Genomic DNA, 17,956 nt, shown 5'->3' with positions numbered 1-17,956 from the left:
GGGTGTGACTGTTTGAATTGCTAGCTCAACTAGCTCCTTTTTCATGGCATACTACTTTACTTGAAATAATGACTGACAGATAAGCCAGGGTATTTGGATTTAGGTATTTGGAAAATATATTTTTTTAATGAACAAAAATTAGCTGGCCAATGCAAGGAAAACAACTGACAGTAATTGTTGCCGATGATAAAATTCAAGCTTTCACGTGACAATTAGAATTTGAGAAAATCAGTCATGCTCACTGTGAGTCTGACTGCTTCCCAAAGCTCAAAGACTTTTCTGAAAAGTTGGGATAGTAATATTAAAGAATACATGTATTTTTGGTATTGTATAGTGGAATGTGTTAACATTTGGAAGATGTGTATAACTCAGTCAGCCAACATTTTCCAAATGACCAATGTATGATGTTATAAAATCTAGTCTAGTTAAAAGATCCATTCAAAGAACAAGATAAAGCAACAGATTTCATTTTAACAGACTACCAAAATCTCTTTACCATGGTTTTAGATTCCACATTCCACCTAACCTTTAAGAAACTACTGCTTGTCTATTTTTAATGTAGCGTTAAAGAAGAATAGCCATAATTACCTTAAAAGATTATGAATGTATTCCTTATCCTCCCAATTAACTTATCTATATATGTATGAAGCCCAATTTTCTCCATAAACTTCAATTAAAACAACATATGGCAACAGACTGAATGTAGAGTATTGAGGAGAAAACCCAGCTATGTTTTATTAAGCCAAACATTAAAGAGATTTGCAGAGATGTAAAACAATGCCATTATCATTAATCTTTAAAATACTGCTTTTCAAAAATTATGTTATTTACATGAACATGAATTGGGCTTACTACTATTCTAAATTGATTAACAAACAGCTATTTAAAATGTTTCATGGTTTTAATTTCTAACAGCATAAACATCATGAGATATATTAATATATTAACATAAAGTTAATTCAAATTAACAAAAGTTCTTTGGCTTCTCATCATTTTTTTAAGTTTGAAGGAGTCCTAAAACCAAAAGATTTGAGCACTGCTAAGTTAGTTGATCTGGAAGGTTTATTCCAGTTCAAAAACTACATTATACTCTTAATGTTCAGAGTTCTAGGCAAAAAAATTAAAAATTAGACTTGTTCTATCTTTCCATTCTAAGACAGTCCAATGATTTATTATAAAAATTGAATTTTACCTAGATTTCTTTTAATGTTTCACACATTAGGTGATGTAGAAAAAAAAGGATGATAAAAATAAAACTTGCATTTTTCAAGTACCTTATGGATTGCAAAACAATTTAACATCTATGTCTCTTAACAATCCCTGGAGGTGGATAAGGAGCTGTTGAATGCAAATTGAAAGAAAGCAAGATGTCTACAACCCTGTGTGTGTGTTAACAACAAGATTTGGAGACAGTAGAGAACACAAAATGAGTGAATGGTTCTGTTATTCTGTTATTTTATGTAAAATGAATGAAATGTGACATTTTTGCACTGACATGGATAGCTATTACAATAAATAAGGTGACTGAATACTGTTTCAAACGTCTCAAAAAACTTTGATCCTTATCATCTTACTTTTGGATTTTGTGACATAAATCATTGCCTAATATTAGAAAATGACTTCAGGTAATCTTTCTACCAAAGCTATTATTTGTGTGACCATCTAACCTCCCTGGCGGGGTCCAGAAGACGTGGTCCCTGGTTCTGATTGGCCATGAATTAGTCATGAGAGTCTATTCCTCAGTGATCTCATTGAGAAAGTATCAACTCCTGCCCTGCCAGACTCATGGGGCTGGTGTGAGTTCAAACGAGACACCACATCTCCCAGATATAGAAGATTCTTGCAGTTCCTGCACATTCTAAGAGAACTGCAAGTATGTTTTTTCAATGGCTTGATTGATTTCACTTTTTTGGAGGGATAATTTTTTTTAATTTTTTGGCTGCACCACGCAGCATGTGGGATTAAGTTCCCTGTCCAGGGATCAAACCTATGCCCCCCTGTGTTAGAAGCACAGAGTCTGAACCACTGGACCATCAGGGAAGTCCCTGATTTTATTTTTAAGTATTAAGTGACCTGAAAAGAGAGAGTCTGTAGATGCTTACATTTAATCTTATGGTATCCAGTTTTGTACTACACCTTCATGGTCGTGACTGTGATGGTACAATTTCATTTTTAGAATTCCAGTGCATATGTTAATGTCATGCCCTAACATTTTGGAGTTTCTTTTCCAAAGGATCCTGTTGGAAGCACATTCTTAGGAGAAGGAATTTGACAATATTTCAAGGAAAGCTGGAAGATCCATTTAGAAGGTATCTCAGAGAAAACACTGTACTCTGATTGTACTTACTTTTCTGAGGGTTGTAACAGTGCTCCATCCTTGGTCCACGTATAGGTGGCCTCACTGCGGGTGACAAGCTCACACAGTATGTTGATGACCTCCGTCCTTCTTGTAATGTAGACTGTATTTCCAATCCTTGAATTTACTGTTTTATTAAAGGAAATCAAGGTGGGTTGGCTCTGCCTCAAGAGGACAGGTCCCTTTGGCTTGAATGTCAGCTTGCCTGAGTTTTTGGAGTTCGAGCTTTGGGGCACACTTCCAGTCTCCCCCCTTAGCTGAGCCATGGGAGGAGCCTCTCCAGGGATGCCCCTCCAGTGTGCATGTGCAGGCTGCGTCTTGGTTAACTCGGCCACCAGCTGATATATCACCTGGGATGCCAGATCATCGCTGATCTCCCCCGTTTCCATGAGCTGGCTCATGTTCCTGATCAACTCATCAAACTGGGCGGTCTCCATGCTATAGGCTCCCTGTTTAACTGCTGCTTCAAACTGCTTGTTTTCAAACTCCCAGGAGTTGGCGTTTCCTGCAGAAGGGCTGCAGTGGCCCAACAGAGCTCTCAAGAGAGACTGATTGTTAATTTGGCCATTGTGCAGATAAAGCTCGTTTTTGTTGTTCCACATCAGCCTCATCTTATGCCATGTGGCTCCCAAATTATTGGCCTCATTGTTGTCCATCCCAGGATATTCCCTGGTGTGCCCTCCAAGGGCTGGGGGTGCAATGAGCCGGTTGTCGGTGCCAATGAGCTTAAGCACCACAGTCTCCTGTGCGGGGCCTGCGATGCACCGGTACTCACCAATGTCAAGGGCCGCAAGGCTGTGAATCTTCAGTGAGCCTGACTTTGTGAAGCCAAGTCGCTTGGAGTTCTGCAGACAATGGCCGTCCTTCTCCCACTGTATCCGAGATTTCTGGAATCGTCGCACTGGGCACTTAATAATCACAGATGTGTTGGGAAGCAGGTATGCTCTGCTCCCGATGGTCAGGTTAATGCGTTTCTCTTCCCTTGTCTGGATGTAGACTCTCTGGACACCGAGGATCTGAGGACCCTGCTCCCTGACTCTGGCCTTCATCTCTGGTTTCATTTCTGTTGGAAAAACAAAGAAAGCAAAACACAAATATCTTTATAATGACATTTGTCCATACTCTTCCAAGGCTGACAGAAATCAGCAAATTCTTTTCTCTTCTAAAACATTTGAGAACTTAAAAAAAATGAGATATATAGTTATTTATGATATATATGTATGCATATATATATACACATATCCATAAATGGGGACAAATTTCACTTTAGCAGCAAAGAATGAATTGCATGAAATCATGTCAATTATTTTATAAAGGAGCTTTTGGTTTGGGGAGGCATGAGGTTAAATGGTTAAATGTTTCCATCAATAAGGGGACGTCTGATGTGCGGGGCCTCCACCATCTCGGAGGCTCTTGAGGATCTAATATGGCTCAGCCCAGGGTACCCAAAATCTGAAGGAGGCAGTGAGCATGGGGAGGTGAGTGAATGTATTCAAAGGATCTGAAAAGGAGGATGCAGCTGGGAACCACAGCAGATCACCCAAGCAGGCCAGTGAAACTAGCATGCGGGCCTGAAGAAGCCAGTGATGGAAGAAGAAGAAAAGCTCAAACTGGCACTTGGAAGCCAGCTGAATGGTCAGAGTGAATCTCAGCACTACCATCTGAATAAGTGATCTACTCGCTCTGAGCCTCAGTTTTCTCACCTATAACATGCAGGTGATATTAACACCTTCACTGGAGGAATGTGAGAAGTCAGAGCATTTTTATCAAGGGCACAGTAGTGGGATGTATGAGATCTCAGACATTACTGTCAGCTGACAAAGGCGGGTCCAGCCAGCATCAATGGGGCAAGCAGCGAGGGATCACAGGTGGGCTGACTCTTCCTTGTCCTGGGCACCAGCCACAGGTAATGGGTGGAGGCCAGAGAGGATGCTCGCCAGATCCCATCCCCCAAGAGAAGCAGCTCTCCTCCCTCCCCCACTCCCCCTGCGCTGCTGCCCCACCCCCACCCCTGCACTGCCTCTCACTTACAGGAAGGAAGGTCTCAATGCATCCTGGGGTGATACTGAAGTAAGTAGGTAGGGGGATGTGATGTGGGTGGGAATCTGATTCCTCTTTGAAGATGTAGGTAGGTACATGGGCTAGAGGGCAGGAAGCACCAGGGAGTAACAGAAGAGAGACTGGACTCACATCAATGACACTGTGGAATGAAGGTCATGAGACAGGGGCCTAAGAGCCTCAGAGGACCCCAGTTATGGTTCTTCCAATGGTTACGGCTGTAACACTGGTAGGGGTATGCTGGGAGAACTAGATTGAGACTCCATTTCTGTTTTTGTCTCTGAAACTTTTTGGCCTTGCTGCACAGCATGTGGGATCTTAGTTCCCTGACCAGGGATCGAACCTGCACCCCCTGCAATTGAAGTGTGGAGTCTTAATCGTTAGATCACCAGAGGGAAGTCCACTTAGGACGGACTTCTCAGGCCCTGGACACTACCCAGATTGCACTTGTTGGAATAACTCTTGATTTCTCTTGGGTGGTTCATGATCCCGTTAGGGTCTGGCTGCTGCCTGCTTGGGTGTGGGGATGGCAGTAGGTTCAGAAAAACAACCAGGGTAGATGCATAACTTCCACAATAGAGTGTGTTCTAAATCAGGGACAGGCGTAATAAGTCTGCAAGCAAATTCCACTGAGATGCCATTTCTAGGCCAGGCCCCTTGTCCAAGGTTCTGCCAGTGAACTCTCCCTCCCCTCGGATCAGCTTGAAGTGGAGCCAGATGGCCTGTCGTGTGTACATGTTTACTGTTGGGATAGAGATTCTTCACAGAGGACATCAAGATCCCCTCAGTCAGTTAAGGCATAGAGATTTATTTTTAGGTTGGCAACACAGAATTTTAAACTTACTGCTGTTCAATAGTGGCCAAAAGCAGGAGGAGAATTCCCGCTAAATTTGTGGTTCACCTGTTATTATAGGCAGAAATGCCATCTTTTTTTTTTTTTTTTTCAGCAAGCCCCTTGGTCACAAAGAATCGGACATGAGTAAGGTACTAACACATTCACTTGCAAACACTGGGCTTCGCTGATGGCTCTAGCGGTAAAGAATCTGCGTGCAATGCAGGAGACATGGGTTGATCCTTGCAGGAGATCCTTGGGTTGGAAAGATCCCCTGGAGAAGGATATGGCAACCCACTTCAGTATTCTTGCCTGGGAAATCCCATGAACAGAGGAGCCTGGTGGGCTACAGTCCATTGGGTTGCAAAGAGTCAGACACGATTTGGCAACTAAACATTTATTTATTTGGCTGCACTGGGTCTTAGTTGATGTATGTGGGATCTTCAGTTGTGGTATGTGGGATCTAGTGCCCTGACCAGGGATGGAACCCAGGCCCCCTGCATTGGGAGCATGGGGTATTGCCACTAGACCACCAGGGAAGTCCCAGAGATGCCACTCATAATAGCAGTCTGCACAAGGGCTCGATCCATTGTAACAGATGGCGGCTGTAGCCCTGTACCAGGTCTTGTTGTAACACTGCTGCTCCAAGTGTCTCCTCTCCTGACAGTGTGTTGGACTACTCCCAGCAAAAGGGTCCAAGCAGCTGGGAGACAGTCCTGGGGTTCAGGCCAAGGCTATTGACTAACCACCTGGAAGTATTTCTCTACTTTCCCAAATAGTATAGGCTCACAAAGAGTCAGACAGGACTTAGCAACTGAACAACAATAACACAGACATACTGGTATGTAGAGTTTCAGTATCAACTCTGACTACAGGCAGTGGTTCTCAAACTTTGCTGTCAATTAGGAGCACCAATTGTTATTATTTTTTAATTTTACTACCCTGGGTCCCACTCTCCAGATATTCTGACTTATGGGGAACAGAAGCCTGGGCATCAAAATTTGTAAAACCTCCCCAGGAGACTCAAATGTAGAGCAAAGACTGAGAACCACCACACCAGACTGTCTCACTGGGTTAACTCAAAGATAATTTGATGGGCTGCTACTGGTGAACAGGGAAGGGAAAATAAGAAACAGCCACTGTGTTTTCTGTGAGAACCCTGCCAAAATCTTTACAACATGCAGTGTCCTCTGTAGGAGGAAGCAGGAGGATGCTTTGTGGTCTTACCATCAGGAATCCTTGTATTTCCTCTCAGTAATTAATTCATTTCCTACCCAATGAACACTGAACTGTGTCATTGACCAGGTTGCCTTTTCCAAGACAGTGCTTATGTTATCAAGTTTAGAGCTAAATTTGTGCCTGCATATGATGGAAATGTACAATTCAAGACATAACTCTATATTAGTCTTGCTTATTTCCTTTTTTATTAGCATGGGTAACTCAGAGGGAAAAGAATCTGCCTGCAATGAAGAAAGCCTGGTTTTGATCCCTGGGTCAGGAGGATCCCCTGGAGAAGGGAATGGCAAACCACTCCAGTATTCTTGCCTGAGAATCCCATGGACAGAAGACCCTGGCGGGCTACAGTCCATGGGGTCACAAAGAGTTGGACACAACTGAGTGACTAACACTCACTAATTTTAATTAGCTGGTTGCTTTTTATGAATATTTAAAAGTGGCCTATTGTCACAATGCAGGGTGTGTAATATATGTGTATACACATACCTAGCCATAATACCTGCATACATGTGTTTATATATACTGATACCTATACAGGCATCTTTTTATTACTATTTAAAAGAATTCAGTTTAACACCCTGTCTGGTCATTGTTTCCTATAATCCATACTCCACGATGGATTATGGGAAAGACAGATGGTGAACATGGATGGCTTTGAAATTTGCTCTTTAAATCAGAGTTTAAGCTGGGTCAACGTCAGAATTTTGAACTTGTGCAACTGAGGGAGGGGTGGAGAGAGACTCTCTTAGGGCTGCTACAGATGAGGCCATAGCTTGAATATTCCTGCTTTTACTGGGAAGGGGTCAAAGCCCACACGGGGAAGGAAGCATATGCCTACCTCAGGGTTCAGGCTGGAGATGATCTGAGGCTGGTATGATCCCACACAGCATCCTGTGTGAAGATGGGTTCTAGTTACCATAGAGATGGGTTCTAAGTACCTTTAGAACTGGTAGCCAGATGTCCCCAGCTAAGCTTGGGGTTTAAGTATTAACAGATGGGGCCATGATGCCTTCAAAAGCAGGCTGGGGAGTCTGCAGGTGACAGGTGGTGTTTAGCCTTGGGAAAGGACTGGCCCATGGCTGGGTGAGCCACACGAGTAGCCCAGTTGCTTCCTCTGGCTGCATGCCCATCTGCTGGAAGGCAGATCCATTCCAAACCAGGCCTGGTTAGCCACTTCTCACACCAGGTATAGAGCAGTTCAGTGACCAGGTGTGCCTGGGCAGTGCTCTGGGACCCAGGATCTGCTAGGACTTGGGCCAGTTTCCCTCTGTGACTCCTGTCAGTCCCTTCAGAGCAGTGCCTGGAGCCTGGCATCCTCTGACACAGTTCTTGGGTAGGAATCTGGCTTGGGGTGACTGCCTCCTTCTGCATTTGTATGTGCCCCCAAACTGCCGAACCAAATAAGTCTGAGGAGATGGTGTGGACAGGAACCCATGGCATCCTACTGGGGGGCTGTGGGCAGTGTGGGGACACCAAGCCATCCCTCCATCTCTCCCATGCACTGGACATGAGAAACACCACATCGTTCAGCTTTTCTAGAAAAGGAAAAGCTCTTCCTTCTGAAGGTCCTCTTTCTGGCCTCTATGCCAGCCTTCCCTGCCCAGTTCCCAAGGCTGTTTACATGCTCGTGTCCTGCCATGATTCCAGTTGTATCCCTGCCATGACTCGGAGCCTTGGCGCCACACCAGGTTTCTGCCCCAAGCCATCTGTGCTGGGTGTTTACACTTGTCTCACCAGCACATGACTCCTGCTACTCCCAGATGGGCTTTGGCTGCAAAGGAGCCTCTAAGTTGTCTTATTCCCTGGAGCCCTGGCCCTCAGATTCCAGCCTGCAATTCTTTAAGGCAGAAACTGGAGTCGCCTCCATTCCTCCCTGTCCACTGGTCTGCTGGCCCTTCCTCTCATTGACTCACAGGTCCATGGGATTGTTAGTGTCCATTCCCAACTCTGCAGGTGGTGATGTCACATTGGTAGCAGGAAGCCACACAATGGGAGAATCTATACCACAGAAATCAGCAAAGGTAACAAACAACAGCTCCCTCTCCCTCCTCACCACCTACTTGGTCCCAGGGTTGCTTGTTAAACACAAACATACCCTTCTCCTCTGAGCTTCCAATTCTAGCCAGGCAACGGATACTTAGATGGGATACCTGAAATGTTGGAATTCATCCTCACCACGTCTGTCCTTATATTCTCTCACCTAGATATTGTCACATCCCCTTGACTAGACTTGCATATTCATATTTTCCCAATATGTCTATGTGTACACCACTATTCACAATAGCCAGGACATGGAAGCAATTTAAATGTCCATCAACACAGGAATGAATAAAGGAGATGTGGTACATATATACAGTTGAATATTACTCTGCCATAAAGAGGAATGAAACTGTGCCATTTGCAGAGATGGAGATGGACCTAGAGACTCATACAGAGTGAAGTAAACCAGAAAGAGAAAAACAAAAATCATATAATATCACTTATATGTGGAATCTAGAAAAATGATGCAGATGAACTTATTTGTAAAGCAAAAATAGACACAAAGGTAGAGAACAAATGTACAGACACCAAGGGGGAAGCGGTTGGTTGGGATGAATTGGGAGATTGGAATTGACATGCATACACTACCTTATATAAAATAGATAACTAATGAGAACCTAGTGTGTATAGCACAGGGAACTCTAGTCGATACTCTGTGGTGACCCAAACGGGAAGGAAATTTTAAAAAGAGGGGTATATATGTATATGAATGGTTGATTCACTTTTCTGTACAGCTGAAACTAACACAACATAGTAAAACAACTATACTCCATTAAAAATTAATTGAAAAATATATCTATATAGCCGTCCAAGTAAATAAAACAAAATAAAATCTGACTATGTCATTTCCTTCTTTAATAAAATCTAAACTCCTCAGCATGGGTTTCAAAATGCTCTCCAGCCCACTTCTCAAGCATTATTTCACCATTACCCATTTTTCAGCCTCTGTTCTAATTCTACTGACTTTTTTTTGTCAATAAAAACATTTGTTTTGCATTTTATACAGAACAACCTGGAGTCTGCATCATGACAGTTATGCAGCGGTCTACACACAGTATTATCCATTTCATCTGGGGATCAGGGATTCACACAAAAACAAGCAGGAGTTATAAGGGAGGAAGTGGGGCACAGCAAGAGTGCATTTTTAATTCTTTCTTAAAAAGAAAAAGCAGTAGAACCTTCTGAGTCTTGAAATTTGTGCGCATGAGGCTTCTAAAACAAGAGGGTATTGGTAGCTCTTGGGGAAGGGGCAGGATAAGAACTCTGATAAATAAAGGGATATTTGCTTGTGGCAGGGGATGAGAAGGGAGGTTGACTATTTTTCATGCCCTAAGCCCCAGCACCTGATATTCAAAGACGATATCCAATCTTAAGTCATTTCCCTGTTCAGAAAGAGGCACTAGTACTCCTGGGATGAGGCCATGAAGACATCATGCTGGTCATTCCCAAGTCCCTGTTCTACAGCCCACAGCATATTAAAGGGGAAAAAAAGGTCACAGGGTAATGGTTTGTGTGCAGTTTCCAGAAATGCCCCACTCCATTTGACATCCCTCACCTCTGTCGACACTGCTCTCTTTTTTCTCAGACTGTCCTGTATCCCATGTGGGTCTAATGATGGGACACATCTTTCAGAATTCCGCTCAAAGCTTCCTCCTTTATGAAGCTCTCCTTCACATCCCCTAGAGGGATCGAGCACTTCTACATCCCATTATGACATCACTGGCACTTTATTCTTCTTTATGTATGTCTCTCTCCTACTGGATTATGAGTTCTTAGAGACCAGACAATGGATTCTTTTCATTTTGTATCATAACATCTAAAACGCAGCAGCATCTGAAGAATGATTGTTGAAAGAACTGATAATGAAATACTGCCATCTGACACTGAAAACAATATATGCCCAGGCAGAGAGATCATCTCTGTCCTTAGGGCACTGCATAGTGCCTGGTACATAGTAAACTCTTACTGTTTATTGAATGAATAACAAACAAATGACAAGCAAAAGATAAAATAAATGTATGCTGTTGGATGCTGCAGGAGGTAACAACCAGCCCAAGAAAGGTGCTGGTGAGGCAGCCTAATGGCTGGCTGGGTTTCCAAGGGCTGCAGCTCTGTCAGGCAGGCAGGGCTGGGTGTTCCTGGAAGCTGAGAAGGCTTAGAGGAAGAGCAGAAGAAGGGAAGATGAGAGTCTGAGAGCTGAACAGGCTGGTACAAGGAGGACCACCAGGAGCTGCAGAGAAGTGAGAGGATTCAACTTAATCTGGGAAGGGGATAAGGCATATTTTTCTTGACATTTTGGGGCTTCCCTGGTGGCTTAGAGGGTAAAGCGTCTGCCTGCAATGCGGGAGACCTGGGTGCGATCCTGGGTCGGGAAGATCCCCTGAAGAAGGAAACGGCAATCCACTCCAGTACTCTTGCCTGGAAAAATCCCATGGACGGAGGAGCCTGGTAGGCTACAGTCCATGGGGTCACAAAGAGTTGGACATGGCTGATTGACAACATGTTTGTTTGTTTATTTATTTGTTTGTTTGTTCTCGACATTTCAATCATACAGGACATGTCTGGGTGCCTCCCTGCCCTCAACCATTTTGATGTCAATACTTGGATTAAAAATAAGAATTTTTTACCAAAATTCAGGAACCCTTAAACCAGGAGCCATCACTGAAAAAAAAAAAAAAAAAAAACTAAACTCAAACATTACTTTCTTCAGATGCCTGATTAGCGGCCAAGACAGGTAGACATTTAATAGCAATCTGAGACTTTTAATAACAATCTGAGGCTGATCTAAGCCTGACACATTTGAGAAACATGTCTTTGAGTACATCTCATTATACATGCTTTGGGGGCCTATATATGAAAAAAATGTCCAGAGCTATTGCCTAACTACCCCATATAAACTCATATCCTAATGATCCAGAAGATACAATATTAGTTACTGTTACATTTTACCCCATCTTAAAGCCATGACAGGAATTAAAGGAAGGTGTAATGACATTAAAAATAACTAATATTTTTGAGCCTACAGTACATTCCTGGCACTGCTTCTAAGCACTTTCTAGGCATTAATTCTCAGAACAATTCTATGGGGTAGGTATAATTACCATTCCCATTTTATTGATGAAAAAGGCTCTGTGATGAGCCTCACAGAGATTGAGTCTGTATCAATGTTACATGATGAGATACTGAAAGAAATGAGATTAGACTCTAGTTGGCTTAACCACAATGTCATAATACCTTTTGGAGATTAAAGAAATTGAGAAATATTATAGAGGAAGGTAGGATTTGTTCTGGTCCTTCAAGAATGGGAAGAGTGACAGTCACTAGATACAGTGAAGGGAAGAATTTATGGGAGGAAAAGTTGGAGGTGGGAAAATGCAGGGAAGGTCTGGGGAGAAGCAGGAAGGAGCTTCTAACTGGAAGGACTGTATGGTGCACCACTGGCCTCCAGGGAGCGCTCAAAACATCTCGTCCACCCCCACCCCCCAGTCTTCACCCCATTGCACATCAAAGGGTCAAAATGAAGAGCAAGAAGACTCACTCTTCCAAAGAGGATAGTTTTCACTTAAACTCAAGGCACTGATTAGGACACATTTCTAAAAATGGAGCCTTGAAATGGAATAAAGATCACAGCATAGTCAGCCTTGATTTTTCTTGTCTTCAGACCCCTTCCATCACTGAGGGATCAGGCCTAAAAAGAAGACCATATATTTCCAGTATGGTGAGCAAAGCAGGTGGATGTGATGTGAAGGAGAGGGGACAGTTAGAAGGTCACTATGCTATGCCACAAGCCTTGACATTTTTAGTGGAATAAAAGTGAGTTCATCCATGGAGACATGAGAACTTGGTAGTCAGTACAGTGATTAGGAAATAACTGATATGATGAATTTCTTGGGAATTCTTAGGAACAGGGAAAAAAATCCACATATTATTGCCCAGGTAAATCAAATAGCATGAATATGAAGTATGTCTAATCAGGATGGGGACATTATTTTCTTTAGCAAATCCCAGTAGCTCAGGTCAGGGAACTAAAAAAACAAGCCAACAAAAACCACCTAAAAGGAGGTGATCACCCATCAGGGTTGAGTGAGGGTCACTGAGGCAGTGGGTTAAGGAAGGGCACAGAGATCTGACTACAGCATTGGCTAAGTGCATGATGATGACATGCCAGTCAAGAGGAGTGGTTTCTAATGCAAGAGCAGGAAGTCTCGGGACAAAAACGTGCAGGAAGGTCACAATGAAGCATTAACTAAATAGGCAGACGGTGAGATGGGGGCAGGAGGAAGAGCAGAAAGCTATTTGAGTACCAAGGAATGAGGAATGAGGATGGGGGCAGTTAGGGTGTTTGTGATGGACATGTACATTCTGTTGTATTTAAAGTGGATAACCAACAAGAACCTACTGTATAGCAAGGGAACTCTGCTCAATGTTCTGCAGTGGCCTAGATGGGACAGGAGTTTGGGGGAGAATGGATACATGTATATGTATGACTGAGTCCCTATGCTGTCCACTTGAAACTATCACAACATTGTTAATAAGCCATACCCCAACACCATGGTGTCCCTATGCCAAGGTGTGATGGTGGTCAGGGAAATTGATCACATTGGGGATTAGGGACATTAGGGTATGAGAAAGTCATGGGTGCAGTTTGTCCTGGATGTTGGCAAATGTCAGAAAGAAAGAATGGACCTGTAGTGGTCCTAGAGAAAGGTAGAAAGGATCCTGCGGGTCAAAGCATCTGAAGGTGGGGGCCATGTGCGTGCTGTAAGATGACAGAGAGAATATGGTGCCGAGGCAGCAGGGGGAGGATGTGAGTGCCAAGCTCATCCCTGGCTCATTCCTGGTGGTGGGGAGAAGAGGATGCCATTGTTTTTTCAATAATGCCTGCAGGGAGGTTCACAGAGTAAGTGCTCAGTAAATGCTATAAGGCTATGACTTAAAACAAAAAGTCATTATTGTTACTTTGTTTTGTAAGTTTCTTCAGGAAAGTTTTTGGTAAACTTAGTAGTGTGTGTGTGTGTGTGTGTGTGTGTGTGTGTGTGTGTGTGTGTGTATACCTATATTTCTTTTCCTAAGAAGCATTAAAAATAATAGCTACCTTCTGATTTTTTTCTTACCATAAGTTCAGGAGGGTACCTGAGGCAGTTAGTGTTTCTTTTTATGTGAATACTTAAAGACAGTGAGAAACAATCAGGAAAGGGACCCTATCCCAGGGTCCCCAACACCCGGCCACAGAGCAGTACCAGTTGTTGGCCTGTTAGGAACTGGGTCACACAGGTGAGTGAGCAAAGCTCCAGGTGTACTTCGGCTGCTCCCCATCACTCTCTCATCACCCCCAGATGGGACCATCTAGCTGCAGGAAAACAAGCTCTGGGCTCCCACTGAATCTGCATTATGGTGAGCTGTATAATTGTTTCATTATACATTACAAGGTAGTAATAATAGAACTAAAGTGCTCAACAGATGTAATGGGCTTAAATCACCCCCAAACCATCATTCCTCATCGGCTGTGGAAAAACTATCTTCCAAAGACTGGTCCTTGTTGCCAAAAAGGTTGAGGACTGCTGCCCTACCCCATTTCTCATGACCACACTGCTGCCCTATTTTCAGCTACCATGGGGGCAGCCCTCCGCTCATTTTTTATCACCCTCCTACAGGAAACATGCATATGCATGTACCTATACTAATTCATGTACACTGAAGATAGAGATGACTGCTACATGCATTTTAGCTTTTGGATATAATGAAACCATAATATTAACTTTTTATACTCTGCTTATTATTTATAATAAACTGAAGAAGTATCTAAACTGTCACCTTTAAAACCAAAGCTATTTCACATTTTCATCCTTGCTGGTTTTAGATTATTAGACTATCCAAAAGAAGAGATACTTCAATATTTAAAAATACTTAGCTCATCTACTTTGAATAGGATGAATCCCCACATATCATTAGTGAAGTGAATCAGAAAGTACTTCACTTAACTTATGGTTGCCAGGGGGAAGGATGGAGTAGTTAGGGAGTTTGGGATAGACAGGAACACACTGCTATATTTAAAGTGGATAACCAACAATGTCCTACTGTGTAGCACAGGGAACTCTGCTCAATGTTATGTGGCATCCTGGATGGGAAGGGAGTTTGGGGGAGAATGGATACATGTATATGTATGTATGGCTGAGTCCCTTTACTGTCCACCTGAAACTATCACAACATTGTTAATTAATCAGCTATACACCAATACAAAATAAAAAGTTAAAAAAAGGAAAGTATTTCAGCTTAACTTCTACTAGGAACACTACTGAGTTGTAAGTGGGGGAAATCATGATGAAGCGAACACAAGGAAGTGTAAACCCTAGTGAGGAAGCCTAGGGGTGCATTTGTTAAGAGGGTGGACATTTCTTCAAGCTGACTTTTCTTAGAGTTGTAACTTGATCATCAATATTATACCATTTGCCACTGATAACAATGCTGAGTTCTGCTTGATTTGCTGTACCTACAGATTAGAAATGAGTTGCTCTATGGAAAATGAAGCCACTGGAGGAGGAGAATAGAATGAGCAGATTCCACAAAGTGTGGACTTTCCATACTTACTCTTGCACAAAGGCATCTGGCAAGATCTCACCAGAGGGGGTCCAGAAAGATGCCGGCACAGAGTGTCACTGAGGGGGACCCGACGGCCTTTGGCCGTCAGCTTCTGGCACGTCTGCTGTCTCCGCTGGGTTCCAACACCACAACTGACAGAACACTGTAATGAGAACGGTGGTGATAGAGTCAAGCGGAGCGAGAGCAGACACGTCCCCAGCAATAGCCACGTCTCCCACAGTGAAACAGGATGTACAGGTGCGCCAATAAGTAGGCAGTTCCCAGGCCTGAACATCTTTCAGAATATGGAGACTTTCTCTCTCCCCACCATTCCCCTGCCCTCTCCTCTGCCTTTTCTCTTTTCCCTCCTTCCTTTCCTTTCTTCTTTCTTTTTTTAAAAAATCTATTTGCAAGGTGGGATTCCCTGATAGCTCGGTTGGTAAAGAATCCACCTGCAATGCAGGAGATGCCAGTTCAATTTCTGGGTCGGGAAGATCCGCTAGAGAAGGGATAGGCTACCCACTCCAGTATTCTTGGGCTTGTGCCTCAGCTGTTTTGTAAGGTATGAGGCCCACTGTTTTTTCCAATTTTACTGAGATATAATTGATATATAACATTGTATAGTTTAAGGTATACAACATAATGATTTATATACATATATACTGCAAAATGATTACTGCAATAAGTTAACAGCCAGAATCTCACATAGTTACAAGGTTTTTAACCTTGTGACTGAATATTTTAAATGAATGTTTATAACTGACATAGTTTTGTCATAATATGAAGCAAAAAAATTTCAGAGACAGGATAACATGTATGTTTTAAATAAATACTAAAAGCCCAATGAGATACCATTTCCCATTTCAAACCCATTAAGATGGCTATTATTAAAAAAAATAGATGTGGATACACTGGAATGTTGATGCACTGCTGATGCAAATATAAAATGGTACAGCCTCTATGGAAAAGTTTGTCGGGTCCTCAAAAAGTTACACAAAGAATTAACATATGATCCAGTAATTCCACTTCTCGAAAAATATCCCCAAAAAATTGAAAGTGGAAACTCAGATGTTTGTATACCAATGTTCACAGTAAGCATCATTTACAATAGCCGAAAGGTGGAAACCACCATACACTACATGGCCTTTTATGTCTGGCTTCTATCACTTGGCATAATTCTTTGAGGCTCATCCATGTCGTAGCAAGTATTAGAATTTCATTCCTTTCTTATGGTGCAATGATATATGTATATACCACATTTTGTTTATCCATTCATCTGTTGATGGACATTTCGATTACTTCCTTTCTTCTTTCTGAGATAGTAACTAATTTTTAGTAATTAATTGCCATAGGATTCTGGGGCCTTGTAGTTGATGTCTCATTTGTTTGTTATCTATTTATTTATATAGTAAGATGACTTTGCTTTTTAAAAATGATATAATACAGATACGTGGTATCAATTTTGTATGGGGACTAGACTTATTGTGGTGATCCTTTTGTAATGGATACAAACAATGAATTTCCATGTTGCACACCTGAAATGGAAATGCCAATTATAGTTCAATAAAAACTTTAACATTAAAAATGGCATATACCCATGATCAAGAATTGAAAAACTAGAAAAACATAAAAGGAAAGGTCTTTTAAAAAGCACCCAAGCTGCTATACATAAAATAACATTGATATGTGATAATCATCGTGTGTATAAAAATGATAGCTGATAATCATAATTACATATGTACATGTAATTTTAATTTAACATTTTACTATGGTTTTATTAGGCATATTAGGAAAAAATGAAATAAGATGAAAAGAGTTCAAGTAACTAATTCCTAAAAGAACTCTCTGCAGTTAAGGAAGATGAAAGAAACCAATAAGAGATACAGGTGGTTATTGGGTTGGCCCAAATGAACTTTCTGATCAGCCTGATATTGTTACTGATATATTCTGACATCCGAGAGTATCTATTGACTCACTGATAAGAAGAGGGGCAGGCACATTCACATTTCCATATCTCTTCTCTCCAAACATTTGATTTTTTTTTTCACTTTATTTTGCTTTACAATACTGTATTGGTTTTGCCATACATTGACATGAATCAGCCACGGGGGTACATGAGTTCCCAATCCTGAACCCCCCTCCCACCTCCGACCCTATATTATCTCTCTGGATCATCCCTGTGCACCAGCCCCAAGCATCCTGTATCCTGTATTGAACATGGACTGGCGATTCGTTTCTTACCTGATAGTATACATGTTTCAATGTCATTCTCCCAAATCATCCCATCCTCTCCCTCTCCCACAGAGTCTAAAAGTCCGTTCTATACATCTGTGTCTCTTTTGCTGTCTCACATAGAGGGTTATCATTACCATGTTTCTAAATTCCATATATATGTGTTAGTATACTGTATTGGTGTTTTTCTTTCTGGCTTGCTTCACTCTGTATAATCGGCTCCAGTTTCATCCACCTCATTAGAACTGACTCAAATGTATTCTTTTTAATGGCTGAGTAATACTCCATTGTGTATATGTACCACAGCTTTCTTATTCATTCATCTACTGATGGACATCTAGGTTGCTTCCATGTCCTGGCTATTATAAACAGTGCTGCGATGAACATTGGGGTACACGTGTCTCTTTCAATTCTGGTTTCCTCAGTGTGTATGCCCAGCAGTGGGATTGCTGGGTCATAAGGCTATTCCCAGTTTTTTAAGGAATGTCCACACTGTCCTCCATAGTGGCTGTACTAGTTTGCATTCCCACCAACAGTGTAAGAGGACTCTCTTTCCTCCAAACCCTCTCCAGCATTTATTGCTTGTAGACTTTTGGATCGGTGCCATTCTGACTGGTGTGAAA

The 17,956-nt window shown here is 42.2% G+C and overlaps 1 protein-coding gene across 5 annotated transcripts in view; it reads right to left on the bottom strand.

Annotated features, from left to right (window-relative positions):
- Positions 1–17,956, bottom strand: part of ADAMTSL3 (ADAMTS like 3) — a 387,010-nt gene that overhangs the window by 74,451 nt on the left and 294,603 nt on the right. For 3 of the 5 annotated variants that reach the window (XM_069558966.1, XM_069558965.1, XM_069558969.1), the window contains exons 20-21: positions 15,111–15,264; positions 2,348–3,419 (exon numbers count right to left, since the gene is read on the bottom strand). In XM_069558966.1, coding sequence (XP_069415067.1) covers positions 2,348–3,419; positions 15,111–15,264 — 1,226 coding nt within the window. The remainder of the gene's footprint in view (positions 1–2,347; positions 3,420–15,110; positions 15,265–17,956) is intronic. The other 2 variants (XM_069558968.1, XM_069558967.1) reach the window with 1 other exon arrangement.

The sequence above is a fragment of the Ovis canadensis genome, chromosome 18 (genome assembly GCF_042477335.2).
Source record: "Ovis canadensis isolate MfBH-ARS-UI-01 breed Bighorn chromosome 18, ARS-UI_OviCan_v2, whole genome shotgun sequence".
NCBI classification, from domain to species: Eukaryota; Metazoa; Chordata; class Mammalia; order Artiodactyla; family Bovidae; genus Ovis; species Ovis canadensis.
This window is presented reverse-complemented; position numbering and strand designations above follow the sequence as displayed.